At 42.0% G+C, this 23,022-nt stretch overlaps 1 protein-coding gene across 1 annotated transcript in view; it reads left to right on the plus strand.

Moving 5' to 3' along the window:
* MCTP2 (multiple C2 and transmembrane domain containing 2) overlaps nt 1-23,022 on the plus strand; it is a 179,711-nt gene that overhangs the window by 86,152 nt on the left and 70,537 nt on the right. The window contains exons 12-15 of the mRNA XM_075006809.1: nt 505-691; nt 1,589-1,682; nt 8,767-8,869; nt 12,812-12,914. Coding sequence (XP_074862910.1) covers nt 505-691; nt 1,589-1,682; nt 8,767-8,869; nt 12,812-12,914 — 487 coding nt within the window. The remainder of the gene's footprint in view (nt 1-504; nt 692-1,588; nt 1,683-8,766; nt 8,870-12,811; nt 12,915-23,022) is intronic.

Consider the following 23,022-nt stretch of genomic DNA (forward strand, 5'->3'; position numbering starts at 1 on the left):
ATGATACACTGAAGCTTAGGTCTGGTAAAGGAGATCAGGGCACACAGCACAACGTAGCATAAAATAAAATTTGGGACTTTAAAGAAGCTGATATTTCAGATACAACATTTAGACTTTGTGTTGCCCTCCAATTATAATTATTTAATTTTTTTAGAAATCAGAAGGCATTGAAGTTTTGTGGAGGAGGAGAGCAGAGTTTGATTTAAAAACTCAGTACTAGATAGTCTGAAGTCCTAATATTCAGTTCCTTTGCTGATGAAGGGAAAACAGGATATAAAATTTAAGCTTTTCCTTTTTGCTTTTTTTTTTATTCCATTTTCCCCAGCTTGACCAAACTGCCCAAATGGAGAAAAGTAAATTGATTTCTAAACTTAGTTCACTTGCACCTTTTCATCATTAAGAGTGGGTAACAAATGACTTATTTTTAAAAGTGTGTGTGTTGGGATTGATTTCTCACATTAAAGCACTCCTCTGTATGATTAATCCATGACAATGTTATTCTAGGTGTAAAGTGGATATTTCTGCACTACCTAGCAAGCAAACCAATATTTTAGAAGTGCCAGTGGAGAAGCATCTGGGGTCTCTGCTAATGCTAATTGCTGTTACCCCGTGTTCAGGGGTTTCTATCTCTGATCTGTGTGTCTGCCCCTTGGGTGATCCCAGTGAAAGGAAACAGATTTCCCAGCGCTATGTAAGTTTTTGTTTTGTTGCTACTTTATTAAAAAATACTGAAAATTGTATCAAAAGACAACCTGTCCCAGTCGTAATAATACAGCTTCTAATGGAAAAAGGTATTGCACACCATAATTATGTTCAATGTGATGAGTGAATTGACAGAGCAGTTAGCCTCTAACACTTTGGCTGTTTGCATTTGGCAGTTTTTAAACTAACATTTACTTTTTGAAAACTTGAATTATGTGAAGATGTTATCTTAGGAAATGAGAGAACATGAATTAAAAAAAATGATAATGGAAGAGAGAATAATATATGGAATTCTTTTCTCATTGGGGGAATATTCTTTTCTGTTCACTTTGGGATGATAAAGCTTTATTATACTATTTAGTACTTTCTGTATTAAAGCATATCTTAAAGTGCTACATAGGATAGATAAACTTCATAATTCCCATTTTATAGATGGGGAAACTGAGGCATAGATGGTGTAAGTGACTGAGTCAATGGTAAAGCTGTGAGTAGAACCCAGATCCTTGACTCTAGCCATGGGCTCATGCTGCATCTCTAAATATATCTTATACGAGTTTCTTTTAAATGCTATTTTAGTGTTCAGATATGTGCATAGGAATGTTTGTTTCCTGTGAATCTGCTTGTCTAATTTAACTTATGTATGCTGAAGACTATATAAGAATAAAACTAAATGATTGACAGTTTACATGCTGTTATGGACAGTGTGTTGCAATGAGGTGAGGGTTGGTAGAACTGTATGAATGAGCAGCCAATAGTGAAACTTTGAACAGTGAGGACAGGAAAAAAATTAAAGGCTTGTCTTCACAAAAGCTCTAAATCAACTTAGGTAACTCTACTTCCATTATGTATAAAAGTCTCTTCACTAATTTTTTCTTTTTTTTTCCAGTGTATAAAGAACTCCCTTAAGGACATGAAGGATGTAGGCTTCTTACAGGTCAAAGTTTTAAAGGCAGTTGACCTATTGGCAGCAGATTTTTCAGGTATTAAGTGTCTGCCTTTTTACTGTGGGCCTTGCGTAATGTGTTTGGTTGCCGTGTTACATGCCTTTGAGGGGTAATGCAGGTTTGTGAATCCGTCAGTCTTTGAGGCAATGCCATGAGTCTCGCAAAGCAAAATAAGACTTTTGTATCACTCTCGTATTAAAACTTTAAAGGTGAAATACATGCCTGGAACTAAGGTCTCACAAGCCTTATGCATCACTTAAGGCCCTAATGTAGGGATTGTGTGGGGCATACATGCTGAGCTGAGTGGCATGTCCGGTAACATTTGCTTTTTCCCCAATACCTTAAGTAAGTTAGGCTTCTTGTGAGCTGAAGTTTGGGTTGTTTGGGTGCAGTACTGGCCCTGGTACCTGTTTCGCAGGTCTCCCAACCTGGGGGGTGGGAACAGGGGCGGGACAAAGGGGAGAGTTGCCCTGGGGTCCGGCCTTTTAAAGGTGTTTCAAGCTCCAGCCTCCACCACTGCCATAGTAGTAGCGGTAGCAGCTGGTGTTCCAACCGCCTTTGGAATGCTGTGACAGAGCTGTGCCACTGCTCTGTGTGCAGCTCAGAGGGAGCGTGGGTGGGGAGGGCCAGGGCTGCCTGTGCTAAATCCTGCCCTTTCCTCCCTTGGCCTCGCCCCTGGTGGGCAAGGAGCCAACCCACCTCCCCACCCTTCCTTCCAGGCGTGGAGTGGCTTTCAGCCCCGCTGCCTGTTTGTAATACTGAAACTGTAACTACTATCCTGAAAGAAAAACAAAAAAAACTTATCAATGAAAGTAAGGGTTTGCTTGATCAAACTCTTAGCCCCGTGTTCAGGCCATCAGGCCAGCCCATCTCGTTCAGTGCAGTTAACACCTGATGTCAGGAAAGCTACCTGAAATTCTTGCCTGAAGCAGAGACACTCACATGGCCAAATTGCTGTAGCATCAAGGTCTTCCTAGGTCCCATCTGACTTATCTAGGTGTATTACTTTTACATCATCACATGCTGCTTCTCTTTGTAACCTGCCACCAGTTTGCATCTAGCCATTCTGCGCCCCCAAGTTCTGTAGTACGCCATATGAATGTTACTAATTTTCTCTAGCAGTTCTGTGATCCCTTCCTACTTCTTAGCCTATTCATGTCTCTAATATAGGCTAGTTTCCTTACAAATGAAGTGATCCACTATTACTTGTGTAGTCTGTGACTTGTCTCCGAGACCTTTCATCCAGAAACACAGCCTCTTGAAGAACTGTGTTAAATACACTGCGCTCCATTTTCAGCAGTGGCCCATTCTGGTTTTGTGGCTGATAAGCAGGGTGTAATCAAAAGTGGTCCAAAGTATGTTCTGCCCCTGAGAGATAGAGAGAGAACCACAGGCTTTAATTCACTTGTTATGTTTTTGGCAATGGCAGGGCAGGAACTACATATCTTAATGCATCCTAGCAAATGTCATTCATATTGCAACTAATAGGTGATAATCCTCTGAGGGAGGAGCCCCATTCATGTGCCTTCGCTGACTCACTGGTTGACTCCACGCTAGTTAAAGGATCACTGTAGTCTAGGAATCACAAAAAGCACCTTGAGGGTTAAGTATCAATATACAAGGTTGGAGAGAAGCCTGTCAGCTCTAAAAGTATGTATTTAGACTGTTATTTAATTTTGGCATCAGTGTGGCCAGGTCCCTGGTGGCTTGGAAGCTTAGGTGCTAGATCACAGAATAAGTAGGAAGAAATGGGAGGAGGGTGATGGTCCTATGCCTCCTGGTCCAGGAACGCTGAACAACGCCCCAGTCAGCCCTTATGTTTGGGGTGTGGTCCCAAGAGTCCAGATTCCCTTTATTTGGAGACTCTCGGGAGATTCCTCCTTTTCCCAGCGGGATAGGGTGGGGCTTACTTGCTCAGACAGGCTGTAGTTTGTGTCCTGAGACTGCTGATGTAGGCTCCTGCCTCCTTCCTAGTTAGCAGCCCCAAAGTGAGCCATGCTCCTTCCTTTTTTCCTCCCTCCAGGTCTGGCACTAGTTAGAGGTAAAGCAGAGCAGGGCTAGCTGGGCCCAGAGGCTTTCTTTAAGCCCTGGAGTACCAGGTCCTCTTTCCTTCACTCCCATGCAATCAGATTTACTCCAGGCTGAGACATGTTTATTTGTGAAATGTGTTGTCAGCGGAACCCTTCCTCATCATGTGAGGATGCTACGGAGGGCTAGATTTGGGGCAAATAGAAGGTAGCTCTTTTGTGGGGTGAAAATGTGGCTCCTCGTTACATGGACTCAGCTGGGAGGCTTTAGAAGGCTGGGACACTGTTTAGTTCCCATATCTTTCGATATAGATCTTGAAAATACTTCGTAGAGAAGGATCTAGAAAGTGACCATGATTCAGCTGTTTGCTGGAGGGGCTATATCAGAGCAACTGCTTGCGAGACCATGAATTAAATAATGGAATGACCTGAAAACCTCAAAATCTTTAAAGTTCCACATTTACTTAGTACCCTATTAAGCATTTGTCAAGGCTGCCTGAATGTATGGGTCAATGTGCCCACTGAAGCAGAGGTTTGTCTGTGCTAGAAAACTGAACAGTGGCTCCCATTACAGTTAAGGAGTGAATCTGATCCAAAATATACTAAATATCTCAGTTTCTCTGTCAATAGGAAAAATAACTTTTATCCTCTTTTGGAGAGAATGGGTGTGTAGTGCATTGAAATTTAAAAAGTTCCCTGATAGACATGAGATCTGCTATTGTAACCACCAACAGGCGGACTCGAATGAGGGACCTCTGGAACTTACTGTGGGAGCCTCTACAGTTTGAGCTAAAAGCCAGCTGGCTCTCAGCCAAAGCTGTGGAAGAGATTCGTTCTTTTTTTGTTTAAGTGGGACAGTGAACGCGCCCCTAGGTGTGTGAGTAACGCTATATCTAGGTGGTATCTTGAAGTGGGCATATTTAAGATACAGGTCTCATTGTAATGAAAATATACTTTGTCTTCTCAAGAGAAAGCATTGTCAGCCCTGGAGCCCTTATTCAGACCAATCTCTGATTCCTAATTTCAGCAGTGTTTCTCCAAGCTAAAGATACTACCCCACATTTTCAAAATTTCAGCCTGTAAATAGGGTTACATACAACTGTAGCTTCCCCTCCCAATCCCCAGGAACAGGCAATGGACTTTTTGACATACTAGCAATGCACTGAATAACTAAAAGGATTAATATGCAGATCTTTACGAAAGATATAAAGAAGTCCATGTGCAATAATGATTAGGGTAGATCTATCTGGGTTAGAAGTTTTGCTTCTGATCTTGAATTTCCTGAGCTGGCCTTTCACCTGGCTCATAAAGGGTTGGTAACAGTGTAAAATGCCTCTGTTGGTTTATTAGTTACTTTACATGCTCTTCATTAGAAAACATAATATGGCTAAATGTAGTGTAGTGTTTTAAAAAAAAAAAGAGAGAGAGCATTTATAAGCCATGAGACCAATTCCACTTGCAAACACACAGACTGTTACAGGGAGTTTAGCCAAAGGAGAAAGTTTGATATTGGCTGTATTCTTCCTTCATTTAACTCCACTGAGGCTGTGGATCTGGACCTATTTCCCTAAATGCTTAAACAGGAGTGTGTGCATTTGTGTATGGATAATGAGCACTGAAAGAGATTCTGGGAATCTTGATTTTACAACTGAAAGACTTTCCATAAAGGGTCTGAAACACACATTCCTTGTGCGCAGCACAGAATGAAATCCTCTTTAAGTGAAAGGTTACTCAGCCTGTCATTATATTTAAAATAACCCAGGCTTTGAGCCTGAATCTGATTCATGAGGCAAATGACAAATTGTTTTGCAATGGCAGTACTGAAAATATCCTAGTATTATGTGGTAATAGACCTGCCAAACTGCAAAAGGATGCAGCCATTTTAGGCAAAAATAGCATAAATTTCTGATCGCGAAATGAGAGACATAAAGATTGTCTGTTCTGAGCCATTCATAAATGATTAGCGCAGCAATTATGTGCTTCCATAATATAACCACCCCCAAAGCAGTGCTGTGTTTCCTGCACTGCCTAGGAGACTGCTCCAATTTATTGTTTTTTATTTCAAGTAATTTAAGGTCCAGCTAAAAATCTGATAAAGAAATAATCAAGGAGACAATAAAAACTACAGAGATTTCCAAGGGTTAACGAAGAGCAGTCTGAGCATGTGTCGTATTTTCTCAGTATCACAGTGGTGATTCAATGGTGGGAATACTTCTGCAGACGAATTATCCATTTCTAAGTGTAATGCCATTTTATACCTTGTTACTTACTCCCATAATAAAGGTCAGATTTTAGCGTGATTAGTATTTCTGTTATAAGTTGCTTAATGTTGGTACTGTACTGTTTACCAAATTTGCATTTTTATCCACCGGTGGTAATGACAGAATATTACATTATTATATGCAGTTTTGGCTTTGAAGCACCTTTTTGACAACACAGGTGCTGTTTGACCTAAATTTAGACAAGTTGCCGCGTCCCATTCCATATTAAAAATGTGGTGCTAAATATGTCTACACTCAGCAGTTCCCAGCCTTTTCCAGAGGGGGACCCATTTTGACAATTCAGGAAAACTTGGTAACCCAAGGCAATTCGAAAGCAGGGGAGGTGGGATGGGGACCACTGTTGTAAGTAGCTAATTTTTGTGCTTGGGCAAGAATATAAAATTGTGTCCCCTCATGTGTATATATTCGTAGTAGTTATTTAATAGAAAAAGGGAAAATACATTAACAATAATAAAATAATACTACTATGTTTGTTATGGTTAGTTATGTTGTTATTATAATTGATCTGAATTGTGGTGGGGGAAAGACACTTATGCCCACACCTATTCCCTGCCACTCCCCCACCTCAAACCCCCACACTCGGGGCTGGCGGGGAGTCACACTCAAGGGCTCAGGGAGCTGGGGGGTTATACTCCAGCTGAGCAGGCTGGGAGGGGTCACGCTCAGGAGCTTGGGGGATCACACAGGGACTGGAGGGGCTGGCGGGGAGATACAAAGAAAAAATGAGAACTGATAAATCATCTACATAGAACAGAAGGGGGGATAAGGGGGAAGAGGGGGTGAAAATTGCTTACTGCAAGAGTCTATTAAATGGTTTGCCTGCGATGGCTACTAATATCAAAGGTGGAGAAGCTTTCTTTGTCAAGTATAGCAGCCTCTCTATTGATAGAGAGAGCTGCTGGATGTGGCAGCATTAAAGAGCCGCAAACGGCTTCTTTAAGAGCCACATGCAGCTATGAGCTGCCGGTGACCTTTAACAAATCCAGTCATGACCCGTGTTTGGGTCCAGACCTACAGGTTGGGAATCCCTGGCCACAGGAACCTCATCAACCCCGACTAGTTTGGCTTCAACCTATATAACGAATACCAAAGATAATGAACACAGAATGAATACAGATATACACAGTCCTTTTATTTGTTTGTGGCTCTCCCACTCTTCCATCCCAGCCAGTCTTGTGGCTGGGGGACTGCTGAGGTGCCAGTACTCAGTACCATATATATAATGTGTTGTCAACATGAAATTACTTTTTTTGCTTCATTGGCTGTGTAGGTATGCACATGAGCATTCTGCTCAAAGACAGCATTTGCTCACTGACCAAAAACTGGCATTCAGAACATAAAATTAGAGAGTGTGTGTTGTCTTTTGGCATATACTATTTTCCGTTTGAAATAGTTTCTCTTTATGGTTAACCACTTGTACCTGGTTGCAGTTTGGGTAGTATATTCATAACAACAATTAAAAAAAATCAAGAGAAGTCTGTTTAAATGTCTGTTTTCTCTTACATACATGTTTCCATGGCTGAGATGCACAGGAAACTGAATAAAGTAAGATAATGAACACAGAATGAATACAGATATGCACAGTCCTTTTATTTGTTTGTGGCTCTCCCACTCCTCCATCCCAGCCAGTCTTGTGGCTGGGGGACTGCTGAGGTGCCAGTACTCAGTACCAGCAAGCGTCAGCACAAAAGCAGTACTGGCTATACAACTGAACAGGCTCACAAGAACTCTTGTTTTAGTAAAGTTTGAGCTTTCAGACAAGAGTTCTTTAAAGTGCCATTCTGTATAAATGGAGGTAGGGCAAAACTCTGCTTATTGAGAAGAGGCACTAGGAAAATATACCTTCCTCATAGAAGGTTTCCTCTCCAATACCCTCATTTGAGAAGATATTCTTTTAAGTTTCTCACTCTGTCTAGCACTTGATCCAGGAATTGGGTCCATTGTTCTGAGCTGACTCTCACTTAAGTCACTGGATGTCTGTATGGATTCAGAGATCTCCTGTTGCAAATCTGATTGCAGGATTGATGCTGAAGTGGGCACAATACTTATGAGGCTGCACGTGCTCAGATGATCATATAATGAACTGACAAAGGCAAAAGTTCTCAGCAGGTGATAAACCAAAATGAGCTGAGGCCCTGATATTTCTATCACCCAGACTAAAAGTCTGCATGGTTCGTAACACCTCATCACAGGTGGAGCAGAATATAAACATGGAAGCTTGTCCGGAGTGGAACTGCCTCTTTTGTTGCATCAAAGGGTCCTGTGGCACCTTATAGACTAACCGAAAAGTTCTGAGCATGAGCTTTCGTGAGCACAGACTCACTTCATCAGATGCTGGACCAGCATCTGATGAAGTGAGTCTGTGCTCACGAAAGCTTATGCTCAAAACTTTTCGGTTAGTCTATAAGGTGCCACAGGACCCTTCGTTGCTGTTACAGATCCAGACTAACACGGCTACCCCTCCGATACTTGTCTTTTGTCGCATGTAATTTTTTATGAATGAGGCTGATTTTCCGGGTCACCAAAGGTTTAAAGATTATTCTCAATAAGCCTTCCATTCTCTGTGGCTAGGACAAGTTGCCTTCATGGATCAGAACAGACAGTGCTTTAATAAAGTGTCAGAGAAAGAGTGAACACATGGGGGTTGTGTTGTTAATTTAGTAATTCAGGAGGGAAAGGGGAGCCTTAGTGCAGTTCACTCTTATTTAACCTACCCATCTACTCCTCCCAACCCTGCTGAAAAAAAGACTAAGCTAACTACAATCACATTACCTAACCTTTTGTTTTGTTTTTAACCTGTTCTTTTTACAGGTAAAAGTGACCCTTTCTGTGTGCTAGAGTTGGGAAACGACAGACTTCAGACTCACACAGTTTACAAAAACCTCAATCCTGAGTGGAACAAAGTTTTCACCTTGTAAGTGAATTGCTTTTGCAAACATGCCATAAATGCAAAACTGTGAGAAGCCTCAGTATAAAATATATTTATTGCAGCAAATCTGAGGTAAAGTTTGGGACATGTTACATTCTCCATAGGATGAAGAGGTTGACTGAATTTTATTTGGTATTTCTCAGTTAAAGGATTTAGCCTTTTTTCCGTCTTGGTCTGAAGTTTATTTATAGAAGTCTTACCAAGAAGAATAGTGGGATATTTATAAGAAGAATCACGATTATAGGAAGTAGAGTTTTGAGTGTCCACAAAACAGCTGAGTTTACACCTTAATCACACCAGAAACATGTATAGTTTTTAAGTACAGTTGGTGCCTGTGGAAAGGACCCTGGAGCAGAAAGGTCTCAGTATTTGCAGAATAGGTGCAATACACACTTGCAAAGCAAATTTATCACAGAGGACGCTGATTTTGCTTATAGTGCCTCACCTACCTGTTTAGGGCAAAAGTGTGATAATAACTTATTAGGGCTGAGAGAAGAGACTTTCCTTAAATTATAATTTCTTTGTGCACTGCTACTGATGCTACTGATAGACTGTCACTTTTATCTTTATGATGTGGATGCTATTTATTAGGAAACTAGGTTTAGTATTATTGGTTCAAATTATAGCATATAGCGAGGGTAGAGTGGACTTGAACAAGATGAAAGGTTCTATATCTCATTACTGTATCACTAGAAAAATCTCTGCCATATATTTCAACTGAAATAGTGGAACATCTAGACCTCTTTTGTCTTCTGGCCCCTGCTTCATGACTCTTTTGTAATTCTCCTTCTCACTCTGTTTGTCTATTCTGAAGAAGCTCGAGATGCATCGCCATTTGTCTTGAGCTTACAAAGTTTTTGCTTGGTTCAGATTGCAATGTTTTAGTAAATCTGTTTTTGTCACATACATTCTAGATTACTTTTTCTGTTCTATTTTGGTTCTTGGATTATGGCCAACATGGTGCTGTCTGAGCCCTTTTTTACATTTTATATTGCTTATAGCCTGTATATAACTATTTTGATGGTGTTTTTCAGTTTACCTTTGAGCGAGCAAACAGGTGAAACCTTATAAACTGGCAGGCTCTGGTACCAATTTACTTTCTCTGGACTTTGAAAACTTTAGGTTATACATTTAATCACTATTTATGTAACTCATTTTGTGATTTGTGTAGATATTTGTCTACCTTTACTGGCTGTCTACCTAAGAGATGAATCAGTTTTCTACAACAATCTGCTGAGTGAATTAGTATTTTAGTTCATGCTTCTTGTACAATAGGTACCAAGCTCAGTCCTTAGGGGAGACACCTTCTAAGTTATGGGCCTTTTTTCTGGAATGTTCCTGGAATTGGTTGACTTCTAGCTAAAGTAGAAGCTCTGTGAGGCTTGTCTTCTACACCAGTGGCTCTCAAGCTTTCCAGACTTTCCTCTTTCAAGACTCTGATTTGTCTTGCGCACTACCAAGTTTTGTTTCACAAACTTGCTTACAAAATCAGATATAAAAATACAAAAGTGTCATAGCACACAATTACTGAAAAATTCTTTACTTTCTCATTTTTATCCTACAATTATGAAAGAAAACATTTGGAATAGAAATATTATTTTTATTGTTTCAGACTATAATAGATAAAGTGTTATAAACAAGCCATTGTCTCAATTAAATTTCAGTTTTCACTGGCTTTGCTAGTACTTTTATGTAGCCTGTTGTAAAACTATAAGCAAGTATCTAGGTGAGTTGATGTACTGCCTGGTAGACCTCTGTGTGTTTTAGCTGTACACAAACCCATGGTTGAAAACCACTCTTTTATAATATCAAAGCCAAACGAACCCTCAGTGTTTCATTGTGTCAGTTGTACTTGAATATTTGAGACCTGCACTGATAGACATTTTCTGTGTGCATCCCCATCTACAAAAAGGATCCTCACATAACTGCATCCATATCCACATGTGTGGATATTCTTGGATATAAAGTGGATATTCACAAATTTGCCAGGTTCTAGGTACAAAATTTGTATCTGTAGCTGCATCTGTAGCTGCAGAAATGAGTCATGGATATCCACATCTGTGAATGTGGATACCCGTGGACAGGGGTCTGCAACCGATAGAGTGAAAAGAGCTATTTTTTTTTCAGATTCGGTTAGAAAATCAATACTTCAAGAGCACAATGCATGAGATTATGAGGCATTCTTTAATAAATAACATCAAAGTTTTTAACTCAATTTAGAACAAAATCTGCCCCCATGAGACCAGAATAAGATATTTTTTCACAGAGAATCTAGGCTCCATCTACTCCACGTGCTTTTAAAGACATTTCTAGAATTAGGGCTCTAAATATAATTGTGCCTATAACTATGCTTCCTACTCATGTAATAAGTGGTAGCAAATAGTGTTTCCCAAACAGTAGACGATTCGGTTAGCTAGCAGGACTTATTTTCTTGGATCTGGTTCAAGCCATTAAGAGCTGTTTGGTGGCAGTGCTATGGTTACATAGCCATATAGCCAGTTCTCCTATCTTAGACTTTTTTGACAGCAGGGACTGGCTTGCTGCCTTTTTAAATTGTGTCAGGGAGATTTTAGTGATCAATATCAGTCCATCGACTGGTCATTGAGCTACACTGTCCTATAAAACAAGCCAATACAGAGCTCATTGCTTTACGTGCTGACAGTGATGCTATGCATGCATATCCAGCAGGCACTCCCAGGGTGAGGGTTTCTGCTCCCCAGCCTCCCACTGCTGGGCAGAGGCGGCAGGCTCAGCGAACAATCGCCGCTTTGCGGAATCAGCACACATTGTGCCTAGAGCGAGGTGGGGACAGGATGCTGCTGCATGCCCAGAGAGCCTGAGGCTAAAGCGGAGTACCAGAGACATGGCTCACACAGAGGCATGAGGGGTCAGCACACTGCTGCTGCGGACAGAGCAGCACTGCTAAGTGGGGGCTGGGGGTGGGATTCAGGAGTAGCCAAGGTTCAGTGGGCAGGAAAAGGAACCAGAGAAGAGGTGGGAGGGCAGAGAAGAGACACCCAAACTTCTCTGTACCTGTCTAGAGCAGGACCCTGCTCACTGCAGCCCCCACACCACACTCCACTTGAGCTCAGACGGCACAGCAATAAGACCAGCCTGCCAGCCTTTCCTCTGCCACCCTGCCCAAGTTAGCGCTGGCCAGCCCCACCTCCTGCTGGCTCCTGACCTGGCCAGATGCAAGAGGGGGCAGAAGGAGAGTTGAGCACTGGCCAGGATGGAGATAGCAGCAGCTATTGGTTCAGCAGCAGCAGCAGGGCAGGGTCATCTCAGCATCAGGAGCCACAAATGACTCCTTAGAGAGCCTCATGTGGCTTCGGAGCCGCAGATTGCAGACCCTTGCCCATGGATATAAAGCAGATATCCATGTACTGCGGGGCTATAGGGATACATCTCTCTTCTCTTTTCTTCTCTCATCTGCAGTTACTGAAGACAGAAACAAATATGTTTCCTTGGATGAATTTTGTTTATTAATAATTCTGGAGATCAGTTGAGATAGACATTTAGAAATTTAGTAATTTAAAAATGGGGAGAATTGTTCAAGCCATAAAAAAAGTGATAGAGGGTTTGCATATCTTTTCAGCACATACTCACAACCTTCTGAAACTATGATGCAAACAAATTTTCTTGCTCATCTTCCACATCCTTTTTATGAGCTGTCTGTGTCAAAATCCACACACAAGAAAACTCCCTATCTAGCAACAATTGTTGTCGTCTTTCACATGGATACGTGAATCCTTCATGAGAGACGAGCATGGGGAATAGCCTTGGTTTGATTTAATTTTTGGAATTTAATTAAATGCTGGTTTTATACTCCAAGGTAATGCAGGCTTAATTAGTGGAACCATATTATCTGATCTTCCTGCAGCACACTGTATGTATACAGACCGTTTTTTGTGCTTCTCATTCCAGTCCTGTTAAAGATATCCATGATGTTCTTGAAGTGACAGTGTTTGATGAAGATGGAGACAAACCCCCTGATTTTCTTGGAAAAGTTGCTATCCCTTTGCTGTCTGTAAGTTACTGTTGCAAATATATCATTTGAACATGGATAGTTTCATCGGGAGCAAGTTGCATTTCTTTCTCTCTGTTGCATGAGGCATCTCGGATTTAGATCTAAACAATGTTTGGGTCAGGCTCTGGGGCCATTACTACACAGGCCACTTCCTTTGGAAGTGGCATGCTAATACATGGAGTGAAAGATGCTGGTAAGGCACAGATGCAAATTCCCTGTGCCTCATTAGCGTAATGTCACGTGATTTGGAGTCCGGAAGACCGTTCTTCCGGACTCCAAAACATCATATAAAAGCGCGATCCTGGGGGGGCTTCTGGAAGGAAGTCCTCTTTCCGGAGGTCCCTTCTTCCTAAAAATTTTCAGGAAGAAGAGGCCTCTGGAAGAAGAACTTACTTCCGGAAGCCCCCCGGGGCCGCGCTTCTACAGGGCGTTTTGGAGTCTGGAAGAATGGTCTTCCGGACTCCAAATCACGTGACATTATGCTAATGAGGTGCAGGAAATTTGCATCCGTGCCTCATTATCATCTTTTGCTCTGTGTGTTAGCCTGTGTGTAGAAATGACCTCTGTGTGTGTGTGTGTGTGTGTGTGTGTGTGTGTGTGTGTTACTAGTTCATCAGTGCAATATGCCATTTTGGTCTGAAAACAATTTAACTGTTTTTCTGTATGTTTGTCACATCATCTTTCTATAGTACCTTTTCAGATATGTCTATGCATTGTTGCTTCTTGTTCCTCTAAGAAAGCAATCGCACATCACAATAGGATTGAGCAAATACTTGTTGACACAGCTGAGCAGAGTTACATAAAAGGGTGTATTCCACTATGGGGTGTCATAATTTTTTGTTCTGTAAGCAAATGTGAAGAGAGGGTGATCATGGGGAAAACAGAAACATAAATGCATTGTGCTATTGCCTAGAAACCTCATTCCTGAACCAGGGCCTATGTGCTTAAAATTAAACATATGCTTCAGTGCTTTGCTAGGTGATTACTTCAGAGCCCATTTATGACCATTTGGATGTTAACATTGTTAGGTGAAGACAATTTTAATTATTTTAAACAAGGTAGATGTTTTTTTTAAAAATGCACAGTTGCTAAATAATATTGTTTCCAGCAGCAACATAGGCACAGCACACGTATAGTGGGCAGTATTTTCTGTTCTCTTTGCGTATTAGGTGATGGTGGGAATGTTTGTTACATAGCTTACTATATCACTGTTAATATTTTAAAATATTTGTCATGACAACGTACAGGATGTCCTGTATAGCAGAGTGAATGTTGATCTGAGACCTTGGCCTTTTTGCAATCTCGGCCTTGTGTGTAATTTTAACTGCTTGAATGTAGGTATTTGCCTTTCATATCTACTTATTCAGAACACACACGTGTCAGGTATTGGAAAAATACTAGGAAGCAGGCAGTAGTTGAGTGACTACCAAGAGAACACGTCAACATTGATATTCAACACAGATGCTTATGAAAAGGGTTGAATACAGAATACAGTGTGGTTCAGTGTAATTATGCTTTTGTATGTATTATCTGCATAAAGCTAATATTGATGATCCAGCACCACAAAATAAAGGACATTCTGTCTTCCAATAATGACCAAAGCCAGATGCCCCAGAGAGCCTGAACAGAAGAGGTAATCATCAAATTATCCCTCCCCTGTTACCCATTTCTAGCCTGTGACAGACAGAGGCTAGGGGCACCATTCCTCCCCATCGTGGCTGTTAAGGATTGAGGGACCTATCTTCCATGAATTTATCTACAGTAAACTCTTTCATATCTGGCAGCTCTGAGATGGGGAGGTTGCCAGATGTGAAAATATTACCGATAATAGAAAGGAATCCCTTGTCCCCAGAGCATTAACTCTGCCCATGCAGCCTTCTCCGCGCTCCCTGCCGGGGCTCAGCAGCTCAGGGGTAGGATGGGGGAGGGGTTGGCTCCCCTTGCTCCGGCCACAGTTCCACTGCACTCCCTGCCAGGGCTGAGAGCCACGAGTGGCTCAGGCCCCGGCCTGTGGTGCTGCGCAAGAAGGGGGAAGTCTGGCTCCCCATGCTCTGGCCACTGTCCTCTGCCCTTCCACTGGGGTTCAGCTGCCCCTAGCAGCTGAAGCACTGGCCCATGCTGCCTCATGGTGCAGGGGAGGGGGAGGGCCGGGCAGCACGCGGGCTGGCTTCCCCTGCCTGGGTCACCTATCCTGCTGGGTTTCAGCAGACCCCAGCAGCTGAAGCTCCAGCTGGTGTTGCCATGCAGGGGGGCAGGGCCAACGCATGATGGAGGGATGCTCTTCCCACCACACCTACCACTCCCACCGGTGGTAGCGGTTGCCAAACAGCCCTGGAGCCTCCGCAACCCTGGCTTAGGGAGGAATGGGGAACAGCGAATGCAGCAGCTTCCTCTCGGCTCTCCACCCATGTCCTAGTGCCAGTCCCTTCTTAAGAAGGGGAAGTGACATAGTGGCTCCGGGCAGGAAGGAATCTCGTGCTGCCTGTGAGCAGCACAGGCCCTGGGAAGAGGAGACCTAGGCACTAGGATAGAGCCTGGTGGCGGTGCCAGTTCACTGAATACTGGTAAGAGAGAGTTTCTTTTCTGAACTCTGTTTGTCCATATCTACACTAGCAAGTCCTTTTAGAAAATCAGGCCCTCTTCCAAAAGAACAAGCAGAGCATCCATACACAAAATGTGCTCTTTTGAATTCCTTTTGAAAGAATGTGGTACTTCTTCTGGAGACCCTCTTCCTCTCCCAGTGAGGAAAAGCACCTTTTTCCAAAAAGTTCTTTCAGAAAAAAAGTATGCGTAGACATTCTGGGGCCCTTTGTGGGAAAGAGTAGTCCTCATGGTGCCGGATTTTTCAATCCCTGACCCGTTCTTTTGAAAGAGCCGGGGCTGTGTGGGCGCTCTCTTTCGAAAGAGCAGGTCACTCTTTTGGTCCACTTTTTTGTGTGTGGACGTGCTGAAAGAAGAGCTTCAGAAGAGATCTTCCAGAAGAGCATCTTTTGAAGGATTGCTGTGGTGTAGACGCGGCCTTAAAGTCTTTGTCTTCACAATGTATTTTGGCAAGGAGATCCTCAGGTGGACTGAGTGTTGCATGAGGAAATAATTAATTTAATTGGTGACCACTAGCTCTTATATTATGGCGAAAAGAAAATAAGTTTTCCATATTCATTTTCTCTATACCTGTCGTGATTTTATAGACATCTGTCATCCCCCACAAGGCTCCTCTTTTCCTCAGCTGAAAATCCCCATTTTTTTAAATTTCTCTTCATATAACAGCCATTATGAATCCCTAGTCATCATTTTTGTTGCTCTTTTCTATACCTTTTCCCATGCCAAGATACCCTTCTGTGATGAGGTGACCACATCTGTACACAGTATTCAAGATGTGGGTGTACCATGGATTTATACAGAGGCAGTAAGATAGTCTCTATCTTACTCTCTATCCCTTTTTTGAATATTTCATAACATCCTGTTTGCTTTCTTGACTGCTGCTTCACTTTGAGTGGATGTTTTCAGTTATACTCTGGAAAGTGACTCGGTGAAAACAGCATTTGTGGATTGCATGTGTGTTCTTCCTCTGTGATCTCTGTTCACATGTTCTCGCTTTACAGGTAAGAGGGTTTTTTTTGTGTTTTTCCCCTAATTGTCAGTGTAACTTAACCAGGGATGTAAAAGTCACACTTGGTTCCTTCTTGCTGATCATCACCAGAAATAAGGATTGCAGAGCCTAAATAGTATGTTAGGTCAAGGAAGGACTCAACAGTTCTGGAAATCGTGTTTCCTTTATTTAGACACTTAAATATTTTGGTGCAATATTTTAGACACCAAAGTTTGAAAAATATTAAGGGAACTGGAAATAGAGAAACTGATGGACTGAAATGGGCATTTTCCCCCCTCTTTAATTCCCTTCCCTCCTCTATCTCTCTTTGGCTACGTCTACACGTGCACGCTACATCGAAATAGGCTATTTCGATGAATAACGTCTACACGTCCTCCAGGGCTGGCAACGTTGACGTTCAACTTCGACGTTGGGTAGCACCACATCGAAATAGGCGCTGCGAGGGAACGTCTACATGCCAAAGTAGCACACATCGAAATAAGGGTGCCAGGAACAGCTGCAGACAGGGTCACAGGGCGGACTCAACAGCAAGCCGCTCCCTTAAAGGACCCCTCCCAGACACAGTTGCACTAAACAACACAAGATCCACAGAGCCAACAACTGGTTGCAGACCCTGTGCATGCAGCATGGATCCCCAGCTGCCGCAGCAGCAGCCAGAAGCCCTGGGCTAAGGGCTGCTGCACACAGTGACCATAGAGCCCCGCAGGGGCTGGAGAGAGAGCGTCTCTCAACCCCTCAGCTGATGGTCGCCATGGCGGATCCCGCTATTTTGATGTTGCGGGACGCGGATCGTCTACACGTGCCCTACTTCGACCGTCAACTTTGAAGTAGGGCACTATTCCCATCCCCTCATGGGGTTAGCGACTTCGACGTCTTGCCGCCTAACGTTGATTTCAACTTCGAAATAGCACCCAACACATGTAGCCGTGATGGGCGCTATTTCGAAGTTGGCGCCGCTACTTCGAAGTAGCGTGCACATGTAGACGTGGCCTTTGTGGGAATGAAGAATGAGGTGAACACAGAATGGCATCCATGGAGTTTAAATGCATTACTTTGGTAAATGTTACTATTTGATCCCAAGCCCACTGATGTCCAAGGGAGTGTATCCACAGATTTCAGTGGGCTTTGGAACAGATTTGATACATAGTTTCATAATATGTAAAAGTGTGTCAAATGATACATAAACATGTACATTCCTTCTCAGAGCAGAACTGCTCAGGGTATCCCAGCCCTCTCCCACTTTGCTGTTGTGACTTCATGAATTTCTTAAGACATTTATTTTCTGTTTGTCCATTTTAGTGGCCCAAGTCATTGATGTCTGCAGTTTTAGAACAATATTAAAGCTGACTGAGTGTGAAGAACCATTTGATATTTACAGGGAGGAACAACTGTGAACATCTTTTATTCCATTTTTGATGGCTTGGTTAATTTCCCCCCAAGTCCTCATATCCCTGATGTTACTGGAAGAGAGTGGCTCGAACAGCTGCTCTCCTGCAGAACCTGTGCTTGCCAAGTGGTCTGCATGATTGGCAGCAGGCTGTGTGGGCTCACCGTGAGGAGATGTTAGATTTGGATCCTCTGTTGATTTTATAGGCATTTGTTGAGTATCCCTTAGGAAGCCTATAACAAGGCAGAGGAGTGGATTGTGTATGTGTGTGGTGGAGTCCAAACTCCATTCAGTCTGTTCTTTCTTTGTCCAAAAAAAAAATGTTTATGCTTTCTCAAGCCAACTGATTTTCTTCTTCCCTTTCCAAACCTCTCTGCCTCCTATTTCATATAAATCTAGTGTAAATATGCTGTTCTCTTCCTCTGATTAAAAACCGTCTAGCACCTAGTAACTTAGTGTATTCAGAGAATTGCAGTTTTCTGAAACTGTCGTCTTGAAATCTCTCTCTCTTTTAACCCAATAGTGTAAGCACTTTGTCCATAGATTTCAGTGCATTCTTTGAACTCTTTTGAGAAGTATATTGTAATAGAGCAGTAGCTGGAATCCCATAGAGTTGTGGCCAGTTACCACACAAAATGTCTAGTTTATAGGTAATTGTGGTTAGCCTTTGCCTGGCATTAAAACCCTTGCTGGAAACCAAAAAATCATTTCACAATAATCCATATCTCTTTCGTTAAAAATGCATGAGTGTTACCTGTGATCTCTTGGCAGAAGAGATGCATTTACTTCTACATACACTTATGGGTAACAGAAATTCTCCTCTTAATAATAATAAACTTCAGCGTTTGAGCACATGCTGAGGGGTGTTCCCCAAATACTCAAAATCGAGACAAGGAGCCTCAGAGGGGTAGCTGTGTTAGTCTGTAACTTCACGAATAAGAAGCAGTCCTATAGTACCTGAGAGACTAATACATTTATTCGGCCATGAGCTTTAGTGGGTAAAAAAAAGTGCACATCTAATAAATTTGTTAGTCCCTAAGGTGTAAAAGAACTGCCTGTTGTTTGTCAACATTAAGATTATATTTTGATTTAAATGTAGTCAGTCTTCTCTTAAGTTGATGCTATTCACAAACTCAAGTGTGCACGCTTAATTTTGATGAATGCTCATCACAAATGAATTTTTAAGCTTAAAAGCACAAATATTAAGAGAAAAAATAGTTGGCCTCCCCTGCTCCATTGTGACATTTGACATCCACACTTCACGTGGAGTTTGTTCCATAAATCTTCCAATTAAGGAATGGGAACAATTACATGTGGTAGAAAGCGGAGTTGAAAAAGAATTTGCCAGCAATTTCAGATAGCGTGTGAATTTCTCAAATTCATTTTCTGTTGGTGAACAGAATACAGCAAAATTTGCTGACCAATTTATTTTTTATGCAGCTCAAACCATAACATTTAGCACTTAAATTTTCAAAGAACCAAAGAAGCAGTAACTGTTTATAGTGTCCTACTGAACTAGGTACCATCTCCATTTTATAGATAGGGAAACTGGGTAGGGAAGTTATGAGTTCCTGTAGGCTGCATAATGTGTCAGAATGAGTCTAAATAAGCACTTGGGAAGTTCTGGCATCTAGCACTGAAATCATGACCAGACTTCATCTTCAGTGTTGCAAGCACAGTAGCGTGCTTTCTCTGACATGAGCCTCGTGTTACTGTTGCAACATATTTGAAATCAAGGGTGGCTAATATTTTTACTGGTAGGCACGTCTTACTCACAGAAATATCAGCCAGGGGCCACACACAGCTGAGAAGTAAACAAACAAACAAACAAACAAATAATCCCCACTCAATGACCTGACTCCCAACAAGCCAAAACAAACAGTCAAACAAAAAAAAAAAACCCATTCTGTCTCCCCCAAAAAATCTAACCCCACTGACTTAGCTCCCATCAAATAAAAATCAAACAAAAACCCCCAAGACTCACTGACCTGGCTCCCCTTGCAGCAGGGCAAGCTGGCACTTGGGCTCCAGGGGGTAGGAAGCTCTGATGCTCAGAGACTTGATGTGGGCCTGAAGCATGAGCACCAACTCTCCCTGCTGTGGGTGCAAGCTCCAATCCTCACCATGGGCCGGATCCAAGTAATATGGGGGTTATATGTGCGTCACAGGCCAGAAGTTCCCCACCCCTGTCTTAACTCATTTCTGAAGCTAAAAAATAGATTAGGTGCTAATGAAAGACAATGAATAACTCCCAGCTCAGAAATATGAGGATTTGAAGATTGGTACATTCCAGCAAGTTGTGGATCAAATGCACTGCGTGAACTTTATAAACACCAACCTCAGGAGAGCTTGGCTGAGAGAATTTTTTTCCATGTTAATCAGTCCATGAGTTTTTCCAGTACCTCTCTTGCCTTTTGCCCCTGCTTCTTATTAAAACGACCTTATGGTCTTTTCATTTTTGCTTCAATGGATGCCTATATTATACAAAGATGCAAGTTATTTGGAAGTATGTAATGTGCTTTAATGAAGTTGAAAGCAAAGTGTAATGGTCTTATACAAAATAGTCCAGAGTTGGAGGGGCCATGAGATGAAGTACTATGTCACAGGTTGGAATGTTCTTATCTGTAGCATTATCAGCTCAATATATAGACTCCAGCTGCAGTCTTTTAACTAACAGGAAGAGGTCTGTAAAATAGCCTCATCAAATAACCAAATGGGTTCCTTTTCCAACTCTACAGTGACTATAAGTAATTAAATGTCCCAGAGATTTCATATTCTAAGGCATGTCTCAGATTCAGAACACGGGGAGCCTTGGGAGTTGAGGACACTCAGCACCTGACCGGTAGTGCATGTTGTTACAAGATCAGGGCTTAGATGTGACAATTATGGTAGTACTACAGTTGTATACTCTGGCATTGAGTGGCAAGCTCTTGCCTTTTCCTAGTGGAAGTTGCCTTTCAATAATACCATGTGTCTCTTCTGCTAGGCACGCTTTATGTTGCTCAGTGGAAATTGTATAACACTGTGTATTAGTGATGAGATTGTGGAAGAATTTCAGATGTCCCAAATGGCCTAGACCTGTTACCCAGAGGAAACCATCCCATTACCTATCCTCTGCATAAAAGGTGGTGGTGTACATAGGTTTTACCCAGCTTTGTTCAGTTATACCAGGAAGATATGACAATGGTTGTAGATGCTTGGTGAATTTTCCTTCAGTGCAAAAAATCCTCACTAACCCTTTTTTAGATAAAAGCAATGAACAGATAACCTTTCCTGTGCAAGGTTCCTTTGTTCTCAATATTGTAATAATCTCTGGTTTAACTATTTCATTGAAATTCTTAAGCAGTCACTGAAGCGGTTGCTTAATAAATTGAGCATTGGGTAGCTATGTCAATACCATGTTCAGTCACAAAATGAGGATGTTTGCATTCAGCAAATATATTTATTCATTTGAGAGAACTGCAACATAAAATTGGCCAAGATGGTTAGACAGCTGGGAGAGGACTTTACGATGGATCCACACCTTTCTTCTCAATGAGCTTGGATGTCTCTGCCACGCCAAGAAATAAAATCACATTATTTAGAGGCACAGTGTGTTGTGGGGATGCAAAAGTTCACTTCTGGAAATCTGGGCTGTTTCAGGCATGGCCCATAATGTTAACACAATCCTATTCTCCCTTATTTTATGTCAGCTTTCCCGCAACCACCAATGAGTTTCTGTGTAGCCCAAGATATTTAGAGTACAAAGCATCCCAGGCACCTCTCTCCTGATGTAATTCCTCCACATGCCCCTGCTTTATAGGATTGGGCAAGGGGGTGAAAGTAATAGTGTGGGATTATCTTTGCCAGCCCTATCTGGTGGGTGAATTTCTTCAGTAGCTCTTCCACTCTCTTTATAATGTTGGTGCATCAAGAAAATGGCTGCAGGTGCTTCCAGAATATTCCCAATTATCTTTACTTGGGTACTTAGAGCAGGGATGCCTGAAGATCAGCCCAAGGACTAAATTCACACTGCAGATGCCTTTTCCCCTACAAATAATGAAGGGTGAGGACAAAGATGATCATGGTCTTTACTGTCAGTGCACTCATATTTCTAATGGGTTTGACAGGCAACAAGTACGGGGAAATATGGGTGTCCATTTTATTTTTATTGCTATCCAAACCTTGTAGCATACTTGGTAGGATCCTCTTTCTTCTTTTATTGGAAAAGGCTGTTTTGGGAAAGTCAACATTTTCCTTTCCATCAGGAAAAATCTAAAAAATACTTAGTTTCTCTTCAGGTTGACCTGGATCAAAATCTTTCAGTTTGTAGAACCAACTTGCAATGTTTGATGGTAAACCAACTGTTTGAGGGCAGTTTGACATTTATCTGTGTCCTCTTAAGCAACTTCAGTTCCTGAGGAGAGTTGTAATATAGCACCTCATGCTCCCTGACGAACTACATGTCTAGTTGAATTGTAGCATTGCCTTATGGGAATTCAGTAGTGTAGGCTGGCTAGGGAGCCCAGAGGCACTTGAAATACAAATCCCAGGAATTACTGTGCAACAAAAATTAATTTCAAATTACCTGTAAATATTTTATTTCAATATTTCTAAAACTTTTTCAGAAATTTCCGTTCTGTGGAAAAATGTCAATATTATGACTTTTTGTCCCACTGAAGAACACAAATTCCTGTGGGAGGGAAATTTTTATTTTCAACCAGATGTAGATACATGTGAAGACTTGGCTCTTGAGATGACTGTGGAAAGTTGAAGCTATCTTTCCTTGTGAAACTTGAAGGGGAATGTGAATTTTAGAAGCAGGAGTTGGATTCCTCCTTAACAAAACAACTATTATTAGGATACAAACCAGAGAGTGCAAGAATGATGTTCGTGAGATTCAAAGCAAAACCATTCAACATCTCAGTCATTCAGGTGTATGCACCCACTTCGGACAGTATGGAAGAAGAGATTGGGCTATTCTATAAAGACTTGACAAAGATGGTGGAGGAGATACCGAAGAAGGATGTGTTGATCATCGGAAGAGATTGGAATGCGAAGGTTGGAACAGATAACGAAGGTTGGGAGAGAGTCGTGAGAAGGTTTGGATATGGAGGAAGAAATGAACGAGG

This window comes from Carettochelys insculpta, chromosome 12, assembly GCF_033958435.1.
Source record: "Carettochelys insculpta isolate YL-2023 chromosome 12, ASM3395843v1, whole genome shotgun sequence".
Taxonomy (NCBI): Eukaryota; Metazoa; Chordata; order Testudines; family Carettochelyidae; genus Carettochelys; species Carettochelys insculpta.